At 38.5% G+C, this 16,810-nt stretch overlaps 1 protein-coding gene across 3 annotated transcripts in view; it reads left to right on the top strand.

The window, feature by feature from the left end:
* The window catches only part of Trappc8 (trafficking protein particle complex 8), a gene marked incomplete in the record, with an annotated part of 92,627 nt that extends 76,100 nt beyond the window's left edge, over positions 1 to 16,527 (top strand). For 2 of the 3 annotated variants that reach the window (XM_005372747.2, XM_005372745.2), the window contains 8 exon segments: positions 960 to 1,056; positions 2,388 to 2,456; positions 2,546 to 2,604; positions 5,013 to 5,186; positions 6,111 to 6,212; positions 9,444 to 9,589; positions 14,574 to 14,663; positions 15,510 to 16,527. In XM_005372747.2, coding sequence (XP_005372804.1) covers positions 960 to 1,056; positions 2,388 to 2,456; positions 2,546 to 2,604; positions 5,013 to 5,186; positions 6,111 to 6,212; positions 9,444 to 9,589; positions 14,574 to 14,663; positions 15,510 to 15,744 — 972 coding nt within the window. 3 annotated transcript variants of the gene reach the window in all.
* Positions 16,528 to 16,810: the final 283 nt, after the last annotated feature.

Raw genomic sequence — 16,810 nt, 5'->3', positions numbered from 1 at the left:
ACACCTGTAATCCCAGCACTCAGGAGGCTGAGGCAGGAAGATCATTGCGAGTTGGAGACCAGCCTGGGCTATAGAATGAGCTTAAGGCCAGCCTGAACTGCATAGTGAGACCTTGTCTCAGAAAGACCGACCAAACAAACAACTCACAGCGATCCTCCTGCCTCAGCCTTCCAAGTGCTGAGATGATAGGTGTGCACCACCACACCTGGCTGTAAGGTCACTTTTTAAAGGATGTTTAGGGTTATATTACTGATACGTTGGTGATTTTCGAAAAATTAATATGCTTATTACTTCAGTAAGAAAATTTTAATAATTTGAGGTGTTAAAGAATAACAGTTACGTACAATTTAAGTATATGTGCATTGACTGTATTCAGGTGGTTTCTTGAGTTTTTGTTTCTTACATTTTTTGTTTCTTACATCTAAATGAGATGTCTTAGATCAGAAAAATAAAAGAAAATGCCATAGTTTGAGAAATTGGTAGCAAATAATTTTTTTTTTTTTGGTCTTTTTTTGAGATAGGGTCTCACTATGCAGTTCAGGCTGGCTGTGAGCTCACTTTGTAAAGCCCAGGCTAACCTCGAATGATCCTCCTGCCTCAGCCTCCCAAGTGCTGGGATTACAGGCATGCACCACCATGCCCAGTTGCAAATAATTTTTGATCCAGTAAATATTACCAATAACCTATTATGATAGATTCTAATTACTGAAAAACTTGGTTTTTTAATATTTACTACAGGGTGTACGTTAGGTAAGCAATTTTCTTGGGTAGAGTGTTGACTGACCTTTTTCTCTTACTTGTTAAGAGGGGTTTAAATAACTTTCCGAAATGTATATTGTTACTTCATTTCAAAATAGAAATTTCATGTGATGTTAATTGATAGTGACTTTGATAGCATCTGAATTTTGTTTTCATTGTAATATTTAATTTACATCCTTAATGACTCTTCTTTTTGATAGAGCGAAGCAGGTGTTAAGGAGTTCCACATAGTGCAAGTATCAAGTAGCAGCAAGAACTGGAAGTTGCAGAAATCAGTAAATCTCTCTGAAAACAAAGGTTTGTACCTTTTCCTTTCATAGTAAATTCCGACATCTTCATTGCTTGATTTTTCTGAATACCAGCATATCATAAGATTATTGGTGCCTTCTTTAAAATTCACTTTTTTTTACAGTTTTTTGCATGAAGATATTGCTCTGTAATTCGGGCTGCTCTTGAACTGACTATGTAGCCCAGACTGGCCTCAAACTTGCACTGATTCTCCTGCTTCAGCCTCCCAAGTGCTAGGATTATAGGTGTGCACCATCACTTTGGGCTCAGAATTAACGTTTTTAAGCATTAAATTATGCTTTCCTTTGTTTGCATGACAGTAAATCAAATTATTGTACCTATTTTGATTTAATCTTTTTCATCTAACTATTCCTTCCACATATTTTCTACTTGCTTTTTCTTCCTTTTATTTGCAAAACCCATACCTGAGAAGACGATCACTGTCAAATACTGAAGTGGTGTAAATCCATAGACTAGACTATGGAGGTTCCTGTCTGCTTCCTTCACCAGTGTAAGCTGGTTCTTCTGTGTACAGCCAAAACGATGTTCTGGCTGACTTTCTTTGAATATTTTTATTCTTATATAACATTCAGAAAAATGATGTGCATACTTGTCATATATATGGCATATTGACAAATGGTTTTCAGAATCATTTTATCAGTGTGTCATCCTGCCAGTATTGTTAGCATGCCTGGTGGTTGTAAGGTTGATGGGAAGCTGGCAAAATGATAATTTGCTGCTGGACAAGAATTGTACAGTGTGTTTCAAAAGAGATGTAAATGCTTAAACCCTTAATCTCACATTAATTTGTATTTTTGGAATTTATACAAAAGAATTCAAAATATGGGGGAAATCCTTATATTCAGAGACATTTATTGCATGATTATGTTCATTGTGGAAAAATTTAGTTTCATTGTCATTAAGATATACTCACATTAGCATTCTAGAAGTGTCGGCAGCAGTGGGAAAACACACCCATTGCACAGTACGTACATGTAATTGGTAGAGATCATACGTATGGAAAAACACTGGAGGATAAAAAGAAGTGATGAGTAACGGGATCATAGGCTCCTTGACCCCCAGCTTCTGGTCTTTCAAACTTCCCTAATGTTAAGTAGACACACACACAGGAATGCATGCCACATGTATTTTGAGAAAATTTGGATTTTATTCTTACGAGGTTAATGAAAATTCATTTCATTGAAAAGAAAGCAAAGATATTTTTCATTAAATATTATTTATAATTACAAATTTTTTCCAGCTTATGGAAGTCTGAATAATGACTTAGATTTTACTACATCCTAAAGTTAGAAGCATTTTTGTTTTTTCCCTTTTCCTAGATGCCAAACTTGCCAGTAGGGAAAAAGGAAAGTTTTGCTTCAAGGCAATAAGATGTAATGAAAGAGAAGGTAAATTCATTTCACTTTTGCACTTCCTTCAGTGTTCACTTCATATTTTTCTGGCAGTGAAATACCTAGTTTGTTTCCCTGTTCTTTAGGTGCCACACGGTCTTCAGAAAAGTACACCTTTGCAGATATCATCTTTGGAAATGAACAGGTATGCCAATAGCTGCAATAGTGTTTGGTTTTAAAGTCATAGTTCTGGAATATCTGGTATTTTGGCAAAACTGTTGCTTCAGAATCCCTGAATCTGGAGAATGTACATTTCTCAACTTTGCTGAATCTTGTAACCTGCCTTCAGTTCCTAAAACAAATTGAATATGCTATATGGAGAATGCTGTTTTAATTAGTTATTTAAAATTAACTTTCCTTTGAAAAGATCACTTGAAATAAGTATAGTCCTTAGTTGTTTTGTTTTTTGTTTTAAGTAGGATTAAGCTGGGCATAGTGGTGAAAGTTGTAATGTTAGCTATTTAGAAGGCTGCGGTAGGAGGGTTACAAATTTGGGGCCAGAGTGGGTGTCTTAGAGCGACCTCATCTCAGAAGAGGAGGGGAAACGGGAGGGGAAGAGGAGGAGGGGATGGAGAGAACGCCGCTGTTAGGAAAAGTGGTCGCAGTGGACTAGATGCATGTTCAGCCCCAGGGTTTTGGCATATCATCTGGTGCTGAGACCCGTATAATCTAAATACGTAAGGTTCTGTTGTGATTTTAAAAATATAATTGTCTAGGATAGTGATAGTCCATCTTAAATTATGTGTGTCACCTAGGACAGTGGTTTTCAGACTTTAAAAATATGCACTGAGAATCTTGTTAAAATGCAAATTATAATATAATATGATTGGAGTGAAACTTGGGATTTTAAACTATTAAAGCCCCTAGACGATGATGAGTTCGTTTGTCTACAAACCTAGTTTTAAGTATCAGAGACCTAGAGGACTTTGTAAACAGACTATAGGCTTTGCTTCCCCCTGGCCCGACTCAAACAGGTTCACTGTGTGCTGGGCAGGGTTTGGGGTTATGCATTTTTAAGGAGCCGTGCAGATAATCTGAAGCGGTTGTCTGGGGACCTGGTTGGCAGAATACTGGACCTGCAGTACTATGTAAGAGTATGCTGTTAGTGGGATGATTTATTTGTGCTCTTATTCCCGATATTTACCTTTGCTATTTTGTATTATCTTACCATTGGCTTTCATCTGACTCAACGTTTGTGACAGTCTTTGACCACCTAAAAATGGAGCTATTTAGAAATTCCTCAAGGCTACAAAAGCCCAGTAATTCCAAAACATGTACTTTTGGAGATACTGTGCTCTGGAAGGTTAAATACAGCTTTCTGGTCTTCAGTTGTTTTGTTCATTTCTTTTGAAAAATTTAAAATCCCTAGAATTATTAGTAGGACCCTTATTACGTTAGGATTATAACATTTATTGTATTTGTTGTTAAGTAATTTTATGTAAAAGTATTGAAGAGGGTAGAAGGAAAGTTATTTTTTCCTTTGGTGAATCTGGTTGAATAAATGAAATGTATCGAGAACTACAGATGAAGGAGAAAATTTTGAGGCAGCGTTTTACCAGTTGAAGTTTACTCATAAAGGGGCAAATATGTATATTTATTAATATTTAATATATTGAAAAGTCTTTAAGCTTAACATCCACATGAATATACATAGCCTGAAATTCATTAAATAATGAGCATAGAGCTTTAACTGCCAAGGAAGTATTCCAGTCATTAAGGAAAGTTCTATAGGTCTGAGTCAGTTAAACTTATTATGTGCTCTCTCTTCAAGTAAAAAAGCCAAGTTAAGGCCACTAACTATCTCCATTCTATTTCTTTTTTTTTTTTTTTTTTATTTTTTTTTCTCCGAGAATTTGGAGGAAATGAACTAAAAAGAAATGAAGCAGAAAACATCTCAGTTTTTGGTTTTTCTCCGGTACTAGGAACCGAAGTCACGACCTTGCGCTTGCCAGGCAGGCGCTTTTGCTGCTGAGCTAAATCCCCAGCCCCCTCTCCATTCTATTTGATTGGATATTGCCTGCTGCTCTTAAGTATCTGAATAATAAACACTTTTGTTATTTTAATACTAAAATATTTATTTTCAACATTTCTTCATTCGTTCTCCCTGGGTATTGAGAAGTTCATTGAAGTATAGATTGTTCTGAGGTGACAGCTTTGAAGATTCTGGGTAAATAGCTGGGCACACTCACCTATAATCCCAGCACTTGGGAGGCTGAGGCAGGAGGATTGGTATGAGTTGGAGATCAGCCTGGGCTACACAGTGAGTTCAAGGCCAGCTTGAACTGCATAGCAAAACCTTGTCTCAAAAAGATGCCCCCCCCAACAAAAAAAAAAAATTCTGGGTAATTTTTACTAAATCTTTTGAGATGTTCAAATGGCCTTCCAGGTTTTGACCACATTGACTAGAAATTATTGAATAAACTTTTTGGAAGATACATATAAGTTTAAGAATTATAAATTTTGGCAGGATATATTTAAATGAATGATACAAAAATTTTTGGCAGGACATATTTCATTAAAAACATTTATGTAGACATGATTTTATTTTGACAGATAATAAGTTCAGCAAGCCCATGTGCAGATTTCTTTTATCGAAGTTTATCCTCTGAATTGAAAAAGCCACAAACTCAGTTGTCTGTGCATACAGAAAAACATGCGGTAGAGGATGCTGTGAGACTGATTCAAAAGTGCAGTGCAGTGGATTTGAATATTGTGATATTGTGGAAGGTAGGTGCTCCTAATCTAGTCCAGCAAGCCTCATGTAGAGTTGTGTGATTCTTAAGCTCAAGAACAAAATACATACTACTTTGAAACTTTTGTCAGTATTGAAATCTTTTTATAACTTGTTTTTAATATCTTCACTGTGACTTTTTCTGACTAAAATTAGATGACTTATTTGTGTTTTATTTATGTGTTACTGAGAATATTGTGGACATGATAACCTTTATGAAAGGAGGTATTGTTAGACTTTATTCTGGGGCATCTCTACTCTGTGAGTAAGGAAACCGCTATAAACCTCTAGACACTTTATTACTCAAGCTCCAACAGCCCTTATTTTGTTAATAGTCATATGTCATTTATTTTGTTTTTTCATTTTTACCTTGCTTTATTGTTTGCTGGCGGTTTTGTTTTTGTTTCATTTTGTTTTTTGGGCTGGGGATTGAACCCAGGAGCATGGTAAACACTTTCTGTATCACTAAGCAATATCTTTAGCCCTGTAGGGATTTTTATTTTATTTATTTATTTATTTTTGGTCTGGTGTTGGGGGTTGAACCCAGGTCCTTCCACTTGGTAGGCATTGTATTTTTTTAATGACACAGTGCAACTGTACATCATACATAATTGTGGGGGATGAAAGACTTCACTAGTAGAGGGCTTTCCTAGATGAGGGCCTTTCCCCCCCCGCCCCCCCGCCCCCCCCCCCCCCCCGCCGAAGTCCTGGGGAGTGGACTCAGGGCCTTACACATGCTAGGCAAGCACTCCACTGCTAAACTTTATGCTTTTCCCAGATTTTCTCTTTAATGTGACCCCACGGTATTGTTATCTTATTCAACCAAATTAGTGGTAATTCCTTAATATTATCTAGTTGATGGTCCATGTTCCGTTTTCCCAGATTATTTAAAAAGACCATTTTACCTTTGCATGTTTTAGGCATACGTTGTGGAAGACAGTAAGCAGCTGATTTTGGAAGGTCAGCACCATGTTATTCTTCACACAATAGGAAAGGAAGCCTTCTCATATCCTCAGAAACAGGTAATAACATGGTTTGTTAAGGCGTTTGCTTGTTAACTTGTGGGGATTTTTGTGTGTAGCTGATTTTTGTGTTTTTAAACGGGTCTGGCTTTTTCAGACTTTCATATTAGGATTTGGTCAGGGGTTGGTGACAGAAGACTGATTAAAATTAGAAATGAATATTGATTTTAAAATTGCGCCGGGCATGGTAGCACACACCTGTGATCCCAGCACTGTGCAGGCTGAGGCAGGAGGATTGCTGCGAGTTCAAGGCCAGTGTTGGCTACAATGTGAGTTCAAGGCCAGCCTGAACTGCATAGTAAAACCCTTTTCAATAAGATAAAATTGATTAGCAGCTTTATAAGAGTATTAATATACATTTATGACCTTGGGGTTTCCTAAGATACGTGTTGAAACTAGAAATCATAACTACCAAAAGAATTGATCTGCTTGAGAGAAAAGAACCATATTCTCTGTATTTTCTCATTTGTTGTGACAGGATCACACTACTCCAGAACTCTAGGGAGCTTAAAGTAAAACATAAAGGGCAGCCTCTGGAATTGTACATTAATAAAGCACTTATATGCTGTCGGTTTTCCTAAGATACTACTTAATCTTGCTTAAAAATTCTCAGAGTGGACGTGAAAAAAGTTACACAAAATTAAATAAAACACAACAGAAAATGGTGAAGTCAACAGAAACAGCTGTGAGTGTGTCTCTGTGGGAGAGTACTTGACCGACATGCTTGAAGCCCTGGTTAGAGCCTCAGTTCTTTTTTTTAATTTTTATTGTTTGGAGACAAAGTCTAGCTATGTAGCTGAGGCTGGCCTCGAACTCAACAGCAGTCTTCTTGTCTCAGCCTCCTGAATGCTGGGATTGCAGGCATGAGCCACCATGCCTGGTTTAGATCCTCAATTGTGAAGGGAAAAAAAAAATCCCCAGAGAGAGACCATAAATGTAAGTGACATGAAGGTACTCTTGGCATAATACAGCCTACTATTTTGCAGAATTCTTTTTTGTAAATGGAAGGAGTATACTCTAAAGAAGTGATGACGAGTATGTTGTAAATATATAAACCAGTAACAGTTGGTTTATTATCAAGTTTTATGTACCGTGCATAATTGTACGCACTGTACTTTTATATGACTGGCAGTAGGTTTGTTTATAGCAGCATCACCACAAACACAGTAGCATACTCTGCTAGCACATGTTGATAGCTGCAGCTAGGTAATAGGAGTTTTTCAGCTCTGTTTGGAACTGGCACCGTACATACAGTTTATCATTGACCAGAGCATGAGTATATGGTGAATGACTCTTATTCCTGGAATTTGTGTGTGCCTTATTTATACTCACCAGATTCAAGTCTGATTCCCATTTGTTCTGTATTTTGCATTTAGCACATTAAAAGCATTTTTCCTTAAAAACCTATAAAAGGGATATCTTAAGGTATTTTCCCTTTTTTCTTTTACCTTTTGTGCATGAATTTTTTATGCAATGAACATATGTTGCCCTATAGAACTATTTAAAATAAAGTGATTCATTCATATTTTTTAAAAAAACTCCTTAGTGAATCTGAGGAGAGATACGCAAGGTGTCTCAGGAGAGTATTCCCAGTTGTATACAAATTGAATTCAGCCTGAGAGAAAAAAACAAAACTAAAGAAAGAAGCTGTGCAGCAGACCAGGAATTGATCATTGGTGAAGTCATTCAAGAGCCTCGTGTCTGGTACACGCCTGTTATCCCACCACTTGGGAGGCTGAAGTAGGAGGATCATGGCGAGTTGGAGGCCAGACTAGGTACAAGTGAGTTTAAGGCCAGTCTGAACTGTATAGCGAGACCCTGTCTCAAACAAAACAAAAGAAAAAACATTGACAAAAAGAAGACATTGCAGGTATGCACCCTGACATTTCCATAGCTAAGTGGGCTCTACTCACCCACATTAGTAATAGTGCAGCATCAGTTAACCTCTGTCATGGAGGGGATCCACCTGACACTGGTCAACATTATCCTGACATTCAGACTTCATACATTCATCTGGGGGCACTGTGTTACAGTTACTTAACATCTAACTGTAAATCAGCGCCAAGAAAATTGTAAGATTAAATAGTTGAGTCTATTAAGGCTGAGTGACTGTGGAAAAGAATAAAACTACCAAGGTAAATGTGTTACTTCTTGAGGCTTCCTGAAAGGCAAGCAGCTAACTCCATTTAAAATAGATGTGCATTAATATTACTAGCTTACTAAGAGTACATCAGTCTCATGTTTGAGTAATTGGCTAGTCAAAATTTGTTTAAAGTCCGCGATACGTTTTTTTTGTTTATTTTTGTGTTTTTTTGAGACAGGGTCTTGTTATACAGTTCAGGCTGGCCTTGAGCTCACAACGATCCTCCTGCCTCAGCCTCCCCAGTGCTGAGATTACAGGCCCATGCCACCATACCCAGCTGCAATATGTTATTGTATAGAAATGCTTTTTAAAAAAAAAAAAAATTGTGTTCAGGTACAGAAAAGTCTTTTATTTGATACTAGGGAATAAAGTAATCTGTGTAAGTAGATAACAATAGATACAACAGCTATAAAACTAAGGCAGACTGCATTTGGCCAATTGGCTATAGTTGACTAGTATTTGGGTATAGATCAGAATCAGGTAGGGTAGCAGGAAGTTAAAAATCAAAATTCTCTAAATGATGAGGGAAATAGAAAATAATACAGGATATCTCTGTTTTTATTTAGAGAATGATTAATATGGTGTACAGACTATATTGACTTTTTCCATGTTAACCTTAAGCTAATATACTTGAGACACTGTAATTATATAAAGTGTAGCAGTATATTTTCAAAATGAAATTTCAAGCCATTTTTGGATCTTCCACTATTGAAAAAGATGCTGTACACTGAAATCTGCAGCCAAAGTCCTAAGCAGTTTTTCTTGATGAGAGTCTCATTAACCTTTGAAATGGTCACTGTTATGAGCTCTGTTTTATGTATGGTAATTAAGTCTTAAATTATTAAGTAAGTTACTCAAGATCACAAAGCTAACGTGAAGTTGCTGGGGTTCCAGCACTAAGTAGGGAAGGAGTAAATGATTTTGGATCCTAAAATCTTTATTAGATTATATTGCAAATGATGGCAGCTGTTAGATTAAGTAATAGAAAAAGTGCTGTTCATGCTTCATACCTACTGGTTGTAACTTCATATATGTGTGTACAAAATGGAATTTTTTATTTCTATAAATCTCTTCTTGTCTTTTTTCAGGAGCAACCAGAAATGGAGCTGTTAAAATTTTTCAGGACAGAAAACACTGCGGCTTCCTCAAGACTATCTGTAGAGCAGCTTTCTAATCTCATTAAAACGAGTCTTCACTACCCAGAAACATTTAATCATCCATTTCATCAAAAAAGGTTTGAAGTTTATTTTTGTTAAAGCTTGTCTACAGTACGCATACAAAGATGTGGCTACACATTTATCTATTCAGACAGTGCATCAACCCAAGTATTGGAAAAGAGAAGTAGTTTACCCTTCCCAGTTCCCGTTTCTGTTCATCATGGTTAAGAATGTGCAGTGCCTCAGCAGCTGTGAGTTGCCAGAAGTTTCCGTGTGAAGAGCAGTTGTATCATTATGTGAAAAACAAGGATATAAATACATCGTTTTGTTTTAGACACAAATCTATGGCATGAGTACAGTACGGGCTCAGTTAACACGTCAAATTTAGAGAGTCGTTTCCTGAAGATTTACTCATCGCTACATTTCTTGAGGAATAGTGCTTTTGTGCTCATGATTTTGGTAAATAGCTTGAATATGTAGAGTTAAAATTCTAGAAATAACACATGCTAAATTTGATAGCACTTCAGAAGGTTGCCAGTTTCCAGATACAAGGTGGAGGGACATTTAGTAAAACCAGCTTGTATGTGGTGATGGAAAGGTATATGAGTTTTAGGGCAGGTTTAAATTGCCCTGGACAGGGCTGGAGTATGGGTGGGATAGGACGAGAAAGATGTTGACGAGTAACACCTGGGAGATGGGCTGTGAGGAGAGGAACTGATGAAAAGGACCGGATGGGAACAAGGAAGGAATCGGGAAGAAAAGAGCAACAAGAAAATGGTTTTATCTCAAAGACTGAGTGGGAACACGTCAAGAAAGAAATGGTTAACAGTTTAACATCCTCCAGAAGGGTCAGATAATGAGTGCAGCCATTATTGATGCAACAGTGCTTCCCATCACGCTGTTGCAGGATGCAGTAGCTTTCAGCAAGGCATTTTCTTCTGTGCTTCTGGGTCTGTAGGGTGACTGCTGAAGGCTAAAGCAGTTTGGCCCCCGAGGAAGGTCAGGTTTACATTGTGCCATATATATTCAGGGATTAGTCCGTGGGCAGCAGTCACCTTTTCACTGAATATCTGTGGAGTACAAAAAGTGAACCAAATTGCAAATACACATTTAAGGCCTCTGCTGCATCAAAGATACAAATATTTCATAGTCCAAGTAGTATCATCTCAGTAATCACTAAGATCGATCCATAGTCCACACAGTAGGAAGGTAAGGAAGTGAGTAACTGCTGAACGGTAGTCACAGTCATCCCAGTAACCAAGACTGAACTACTGAAGTAGAGGTTCCAGTAGCTGGGGCGTCCTGGTGAACCTCAAGAGCAGATGAGAGAGAGTGACTGAGATGGCTGGAGAGTGGGGGACTGAGTATTACTTGAGAGGTAGCTGCTTTACGGTCATGGCGTTGGGCTGCTGAGTGTTCGGATAGTGCTGGAGATTAGGGGGCTGGCAGGTCAGGATGTGAGCGGGCGGTGACCGAGTCGTCTCCCTCGATGTAGTTGTCCAAAATGATGACAAGATTTGGGGCTGAAAGGAAGAAAGCAAACCCATGCTGAAGCTTTTAAACTGAAACTGGGGGATGACGTGGGAAAGGGAGCTAGGGAAGTGTTTCTCACCAGGCGCCAGATCAATTTGCAGATGGAGGAGGAAGCGCTTGTTTCAAACCGCATCTTTATTTTAAATATTTCAAAGTTCATATTCTTTCTTCCCTCTAAAGAGAATCTGCTGTACTACGATACTGTCGAGGATGTGCTTTCGCAGTATAGGAACAGAAAAAAAGAGCAAAAGCTTTGGGATAGTTCATGACACAGGAATGAAGACATCCTTACAGGAAAGGAAGAAAAAGAGCATCTGGAAAGTTTAAGAAATGACACTGAGCTTGGTATGATGTAATTGCAGTTACTTGGGTGGTTGAGGCAGGAGGATCACAAGCTCAAGGCCAGCCTAGGCAACTTAGCAAGATTGTCTCAAGGTGAAAATTGGCTAGAAGGTAGCTCATTGATAGAGCTCTTGCTTAGCAGCTCTTAGAAGCCCTGGGTTTCATCCCCAGTACTGCCAGAAACAAAATGGGAGGCAAAAACTACATAAACTTTATTATTTTTTTTTACTTTATTTTTTTAAGACCAGACTATATTTATTGAGGGAAAGAAAGCTTCTGTCCAAGGGAGGGACAGAAGGGGGCCCTGAGTGGGTTACCCAGCACTCTGTCTTTTTTGGGAACTTTTACAGAGTAAAACCACGAGGTGAGGCAGGTCCAAGGTAGGGGAAAATGGACGAAACTATGGTCAGCCAATAAGAATTGTTCAGGTAAAATTGATTAAATCGGGATCAAATGGGATGCGAGTCACATAGCAAGTGGGCATAAATACAGAACAGGGGCTTTTCCTGTAAGGGATTGGGTCAGGGAGTCTTCAGAGTGATTGCTACCTATTTAGAATATCAATCCCTGATGTCCATCCCTAGGGAGGTATGTGGGTGCATTGTTTAGTCGGTTTGTCTTGAGGTCTGGCCCACAGGTATCTTATGCTGTCTTCCATGTTGGCTCTTCTGAAAGCCTGGCCCCTCTGACTGCCTATAATACTTCTGTCTAACTCTGCTGCCTGTAACATTCCCCTCTCTGAAGAAGTAACCCGAACTGCCGTGAGGGAGTAACGGGTGATGACCGCTTTGGTATCTTCAGGCGGAAAGGGGTAGTAGTTGTTGATGGGCAGTCAGAGATATTCTCCAGAGGGTCTGTCTAAAGGCCCTCAAGAGACACCAGGCGTTTTCATCTTGTGTAGGCATATAGCTTTAAATCTCCCTGCAAGGACCTCGGTGGGAAACTCCAAAATGATACAGGAAAATAAAAACTCCAACCTGAATGATATCTGGGACGAGTTTGTGTACTCTAGAATGAATAACGAATTTTAGGAGCAACGGAGGTTAAGAGAAGAGTATATTTATTGAGGGAAAGAAAGCTTCTATCCAAGAGAGGGACATAAAGGGGGCCCGAGTGGGTTTACCCGTACACAAACTTTAAGATAGGGAAAGATGTTGGAAGAGATACAGCATCTGAGTGGGGTGTGATGGTGCACATCTGTAATCCCAGCACTTGGGAGGCTGAGACAGGAGAACCCCTGCGAGTTTGAGGCCAGCCAGGGCTACATAGTTCAAGACCAGCCTGAACTGAATAGTGAGACCCCCATCTCAAAAAACAAACAATGGCTGTTGCTAAGAAGGCTGCTGAGGAAGCCAGGAACATAGAGAGGGAGGGGGGGACTGGGTGGTGTTCTTAATGGAAAGGGAATTCTGGAAAAGAGTAATATAGACATGGGGGAGGAAGTGGAAGGAGAACGTAAGAAAAAATAGGTGACCAGCAGTAAACATCTGAATCATGTTAAGTGCCATAGGCTTTTCATTTTGCACATCAAACCTAGGGCCCTGTGCATGCTAGGCAAGAGCTCTACCACGGAACTTCTCCCTGAGCCCAAACTTTTCAAAGTAATAGGTTATGTCAGGTGCTGTTTGTGGAGCTTGAGAGCATGTGCCAGTCATTCTCAGTTCTTACATGTTTTATCGTACCCAGTCACCACAGCAAACCCCAAAGGTAGCGGGTACCATTATTATTCCCAACTTGCAGTGAGAGGAGTGGGGTACAGTGTTGTTAAACTGATATTTGAACTCTAGCAATGTTACTATAGGCCCAGGCCTTTAATAATGATCATATGCTTAGACACAGAAGTCAGGGAATAGTTGTCAACAGTTTGATCTGTAGGCAGTTTGTGGCTCTTCGGAAAGACTTGTGTAAAGCACGCTTTTTTTTTTTTTTGTCTTTTTGAGACAGGGTCTCACTATGCAGTTCAGGCTGTCCTTGAGCTCACTTTGTAGCCCAGGCTGGCCTCGAACTCCCAATGATCCTCCTGTCTTAGCCTCCCGAGTGCTGGGATTACAGGCGTATGCCACCATGCCCGGCTCAAAGCATGCATTTTCAAAATGTGATTCCACATCAGCAGCCGCTGCAGCAGCAGCAGCATGTGGCAACTTGATAGAAATGCCACTTTGAGGGGCCTCTCTCTACACCTACTGGATCAGAAATCGTGTCCACCTGGTGATTTTTCTGCGTGCTCAGGTGTGGGAAACACTGGCCTAGAGATGGGATTGCATCAAGATGCTGAGTATGAAGCTGTTGCTGTAAACCCAGACACGTGATGATGTGACCTTGTAAGAGAGTAATAACCCGGTCCCAGAGGTTGTGGGAGAGAATCGACAGGACGTGAGGAAGGTGGGGAACTGGCTGGGGAGGAGGGGGCTCAGTGGGCGCTGATCCCTAGTTCTGCTGGCATAGATGTGGGAGCTGCTCACTGAGTTAGTGAGTGGAGGAAGAGGAAAAACGAAGGTGTGTTTCATGTTGGACCAGGAGACATCCAGATGTTCACATTGCTTCTAGAAGCATTTTGATAAGGCACAAAGTGTTGGACATTTGAGGATCAAATTGGAAGTGAGTAGTGTAAAACTCCTGGGTTTTTTGCTTTGCCTACAAATTGTGCATCGGAATTTAACCTAACAAAATGCTGTAGATTGGAGGCCTCATTCGGCCTGTTGCCCTCCTTGCTGAGTGAGCTCAATGGCAGAGGTCAGGGCCTGTATCAGTACATACCGGGGGATGTTTTCTTTTTGGTACTGGAAATTGAACTGAGGACCTTGTGCTTGCCAGGCAGGCGATTGTGCTGCTGAGCTATATCCCTGGCCCTGGGGGACGTTTTCTAAATTATCATCTTAGGTTTTGTTTAGGGAAGTCTATGTTATTTATGGTGTTGTTTCTAAAGTATATGTTTAGATATTTACAGTGTTGTTTACAAAGTATATAGTATTTTTATATTTATGTAGATATTTAGATGTTGAGACATTGTATTAATGTATTTTTATGTACAAAATAAATTATTTTGAATACTTTTCCAACTTTATTCTTTCCCTTACTCAAAGTTTGTTTTTAAGGAGCTTATGTTTCATTAGATATTCTTAAATGCTATTTTCAAGAAAAAAAAAAAAGAATATACAACTAACCTTTTTAATTTTTTTTCCATAGCCTTTGTTTAGTACCTGTCACACTTTTACTTTCAAATTGTTCTAAGGCTGATGTAGATGTAATAGTTGATCTTCGGCATAAAACCACAAGGTAAAGATTTATTTAGTGAAAGATTATTTTGTAGTTTAAGGCTATTATGATTTGAAAGCAATTTGACATTTAGAAGTTATGCAAATAATTACCTAGTGTGCATAAAGCCACTCAAGCATGCCCTGATTCTCTGTGTGTGGGTATTGCAGAAGTGTTAGAGAAATATTAAAGGTTTTTCCTGATCATAAAATAATACGTTATGGCATCTCATTTTTCTGAGTGCCCACATTCCAGTCTTGGGTGCATCCTAAAATCTCTGCCTAATAAACCCTTCCTGAGCCTCTTAAAAAATAAAGTCATACTTAACAAAACAACAAAACTCAGGTCTGTACTGCTATACTTGATATTCCTAGAGCCAGGTCCTTTTTGGATTCTTAGAAAAATAATTGATATATATACCAAATATTATTGTGCAATTATCCAAACAGCATTTGGGACAGCTCTCTGAAATCCACACACATTATTTGATTGTTTGTATAATAAATAATTAGTGCCTTATTGTTGGATTATTTTCTATATTATAAAATTTTACTATTATAAGACATTCTCACATGCCCATGTATTTTTGTAATTAGGTAACTGAAAGCTCAGGTTTCAAAGCAGATTCCATCATACTAGCTACCGTTGTGGGCATTAAATGAGCAATACTCCACTGGGTAATAATGCAAGCTTAGCATGTGCCTAGAAAACAGTAACTGTTAATGCGTGTCAGCTATTACAGTAAAACCATTACTTCATAACATAATTTCTAAACATAGAAGTGCTAGATGAAAAGTGTATGTTAATGGGACTTTGGGGGAAATTTCATAAAGGAAAATCTTAGAATTTACTATTTTGTTCCTCTAGTCCAGAAGCATTGGAGATCCATGGATCATTCACGTGGCTCGGACAGACACAGTATAAACTTCAGCTTAAAAGCCAGGAGATTCACAGTCTGCAGCTGAAAGCATGCTTTGTTCATACAGGTGTTTATAACCTTGGGACTCCTAGGGTGTTTGCTAAGTTATCGGACCAAGTTACAGTGTTTGAAACGAGTCAGCAGAGCTCCATGCCTGCCCTGATTATCATCAGTAATGTATGACAGCTTGCAAGTTCATACTCAAATCCACAAGAATCAGTTTAATTTTGCCGAATGGGTTTACAGCAGTATTTGAAGTCCCTAACTTGTTATGGAGGTTGGTGTCTGATCACTGCAAAAATACTTCAACTTGTCATTTTGTTGATGCAAAGCACGTTGGACTAAGAGTACTTATATTCTTTTTATTTCTTTAAACCTGGTAATTTACATGCTCATATTACAGAATTTCAGCGTATCCATGCACCTTATTAAGCCCCATCTTAAAAATGTCTAAATCTGCTGTTACAGCTTGTTGATGGTATGTGAATATTAGGAGATGAGGAAGAAAAGGCCTTTGTGGGAATATTCTGTTAAGCCATTAGTCTATAAAGCCCAGCTTTACTGTGAAGTTCTATAGAGTGTTAAATACAAATTTTCCTGTCTGGCTTCACACAGTACTCTAAAATCAGTTCTGAATTTCGGTTATAGAGTCTTCATATTTCGGTCTCTGGTGGACCCTATGGCTTATACATAACTTTGTAAAGAGAAAAGTTTTTCCTTATACCTTGGATATAGTTTTGAAAGAGATTTGATTTTTCTTTCCTTGTTCATCTCAGTGTAGAGTGCACTATTTCGCGATGAGATTTGTTTGTCATTAAAATCATATTCTTTATTATATAACTTTAACAGTTGAGTTGATCTGTTTAAAATAAAAATCTCAAGTTAATTAAAAATAAGCTTTTCAAAAATGTATTATATTTATAACAAATGTACTGTAAATAGAATAAAGACATGCTATTCACTGTATAGATTTATTAGATGCCTTTTTTAAACCTGGTTTTATTTCCAATAAATGCCAACCATATGTAGCAGGTACCAGCCAGATCTGTGAAAGCTTTCTCATCACCTTTCCAGAAATGAAGTACTCACTCTTTGTGTTTAAGCTTCTTGATGGCTTTGTTGTACATGAACAAATGAATTTTGTCTTTAAGTATGTCATGCTGATGCTTGGTTACAAATGTGGATAATCCATGTTTAGTCTCATGGAGAGGAAGGTAAAAACTTTTGAACCGATTACAAACAACTGTAT

Source organism: Chinchilla lanigera, unplaced genomic scaffold, assembly GCF_000276665.1.
Source record: "Chinchilla lanigera isolate Chin_1 unplaced genomic scaffold, ChiLan1.0 scaffold00001, whole genome shotgun sequence".
Classification (NCBI taxonomy): domain Eukaryota; kingdom Metazoa; phylum Chordata; class Mammalia; order Rodentia; family Chinchillidae; genus Chinchilla; species Chinchilla lanigera.
Note: the sequence above shows the minus strand (reverse complement) of the source record. Positions and strands in the feature narration are given on the sequence as shown.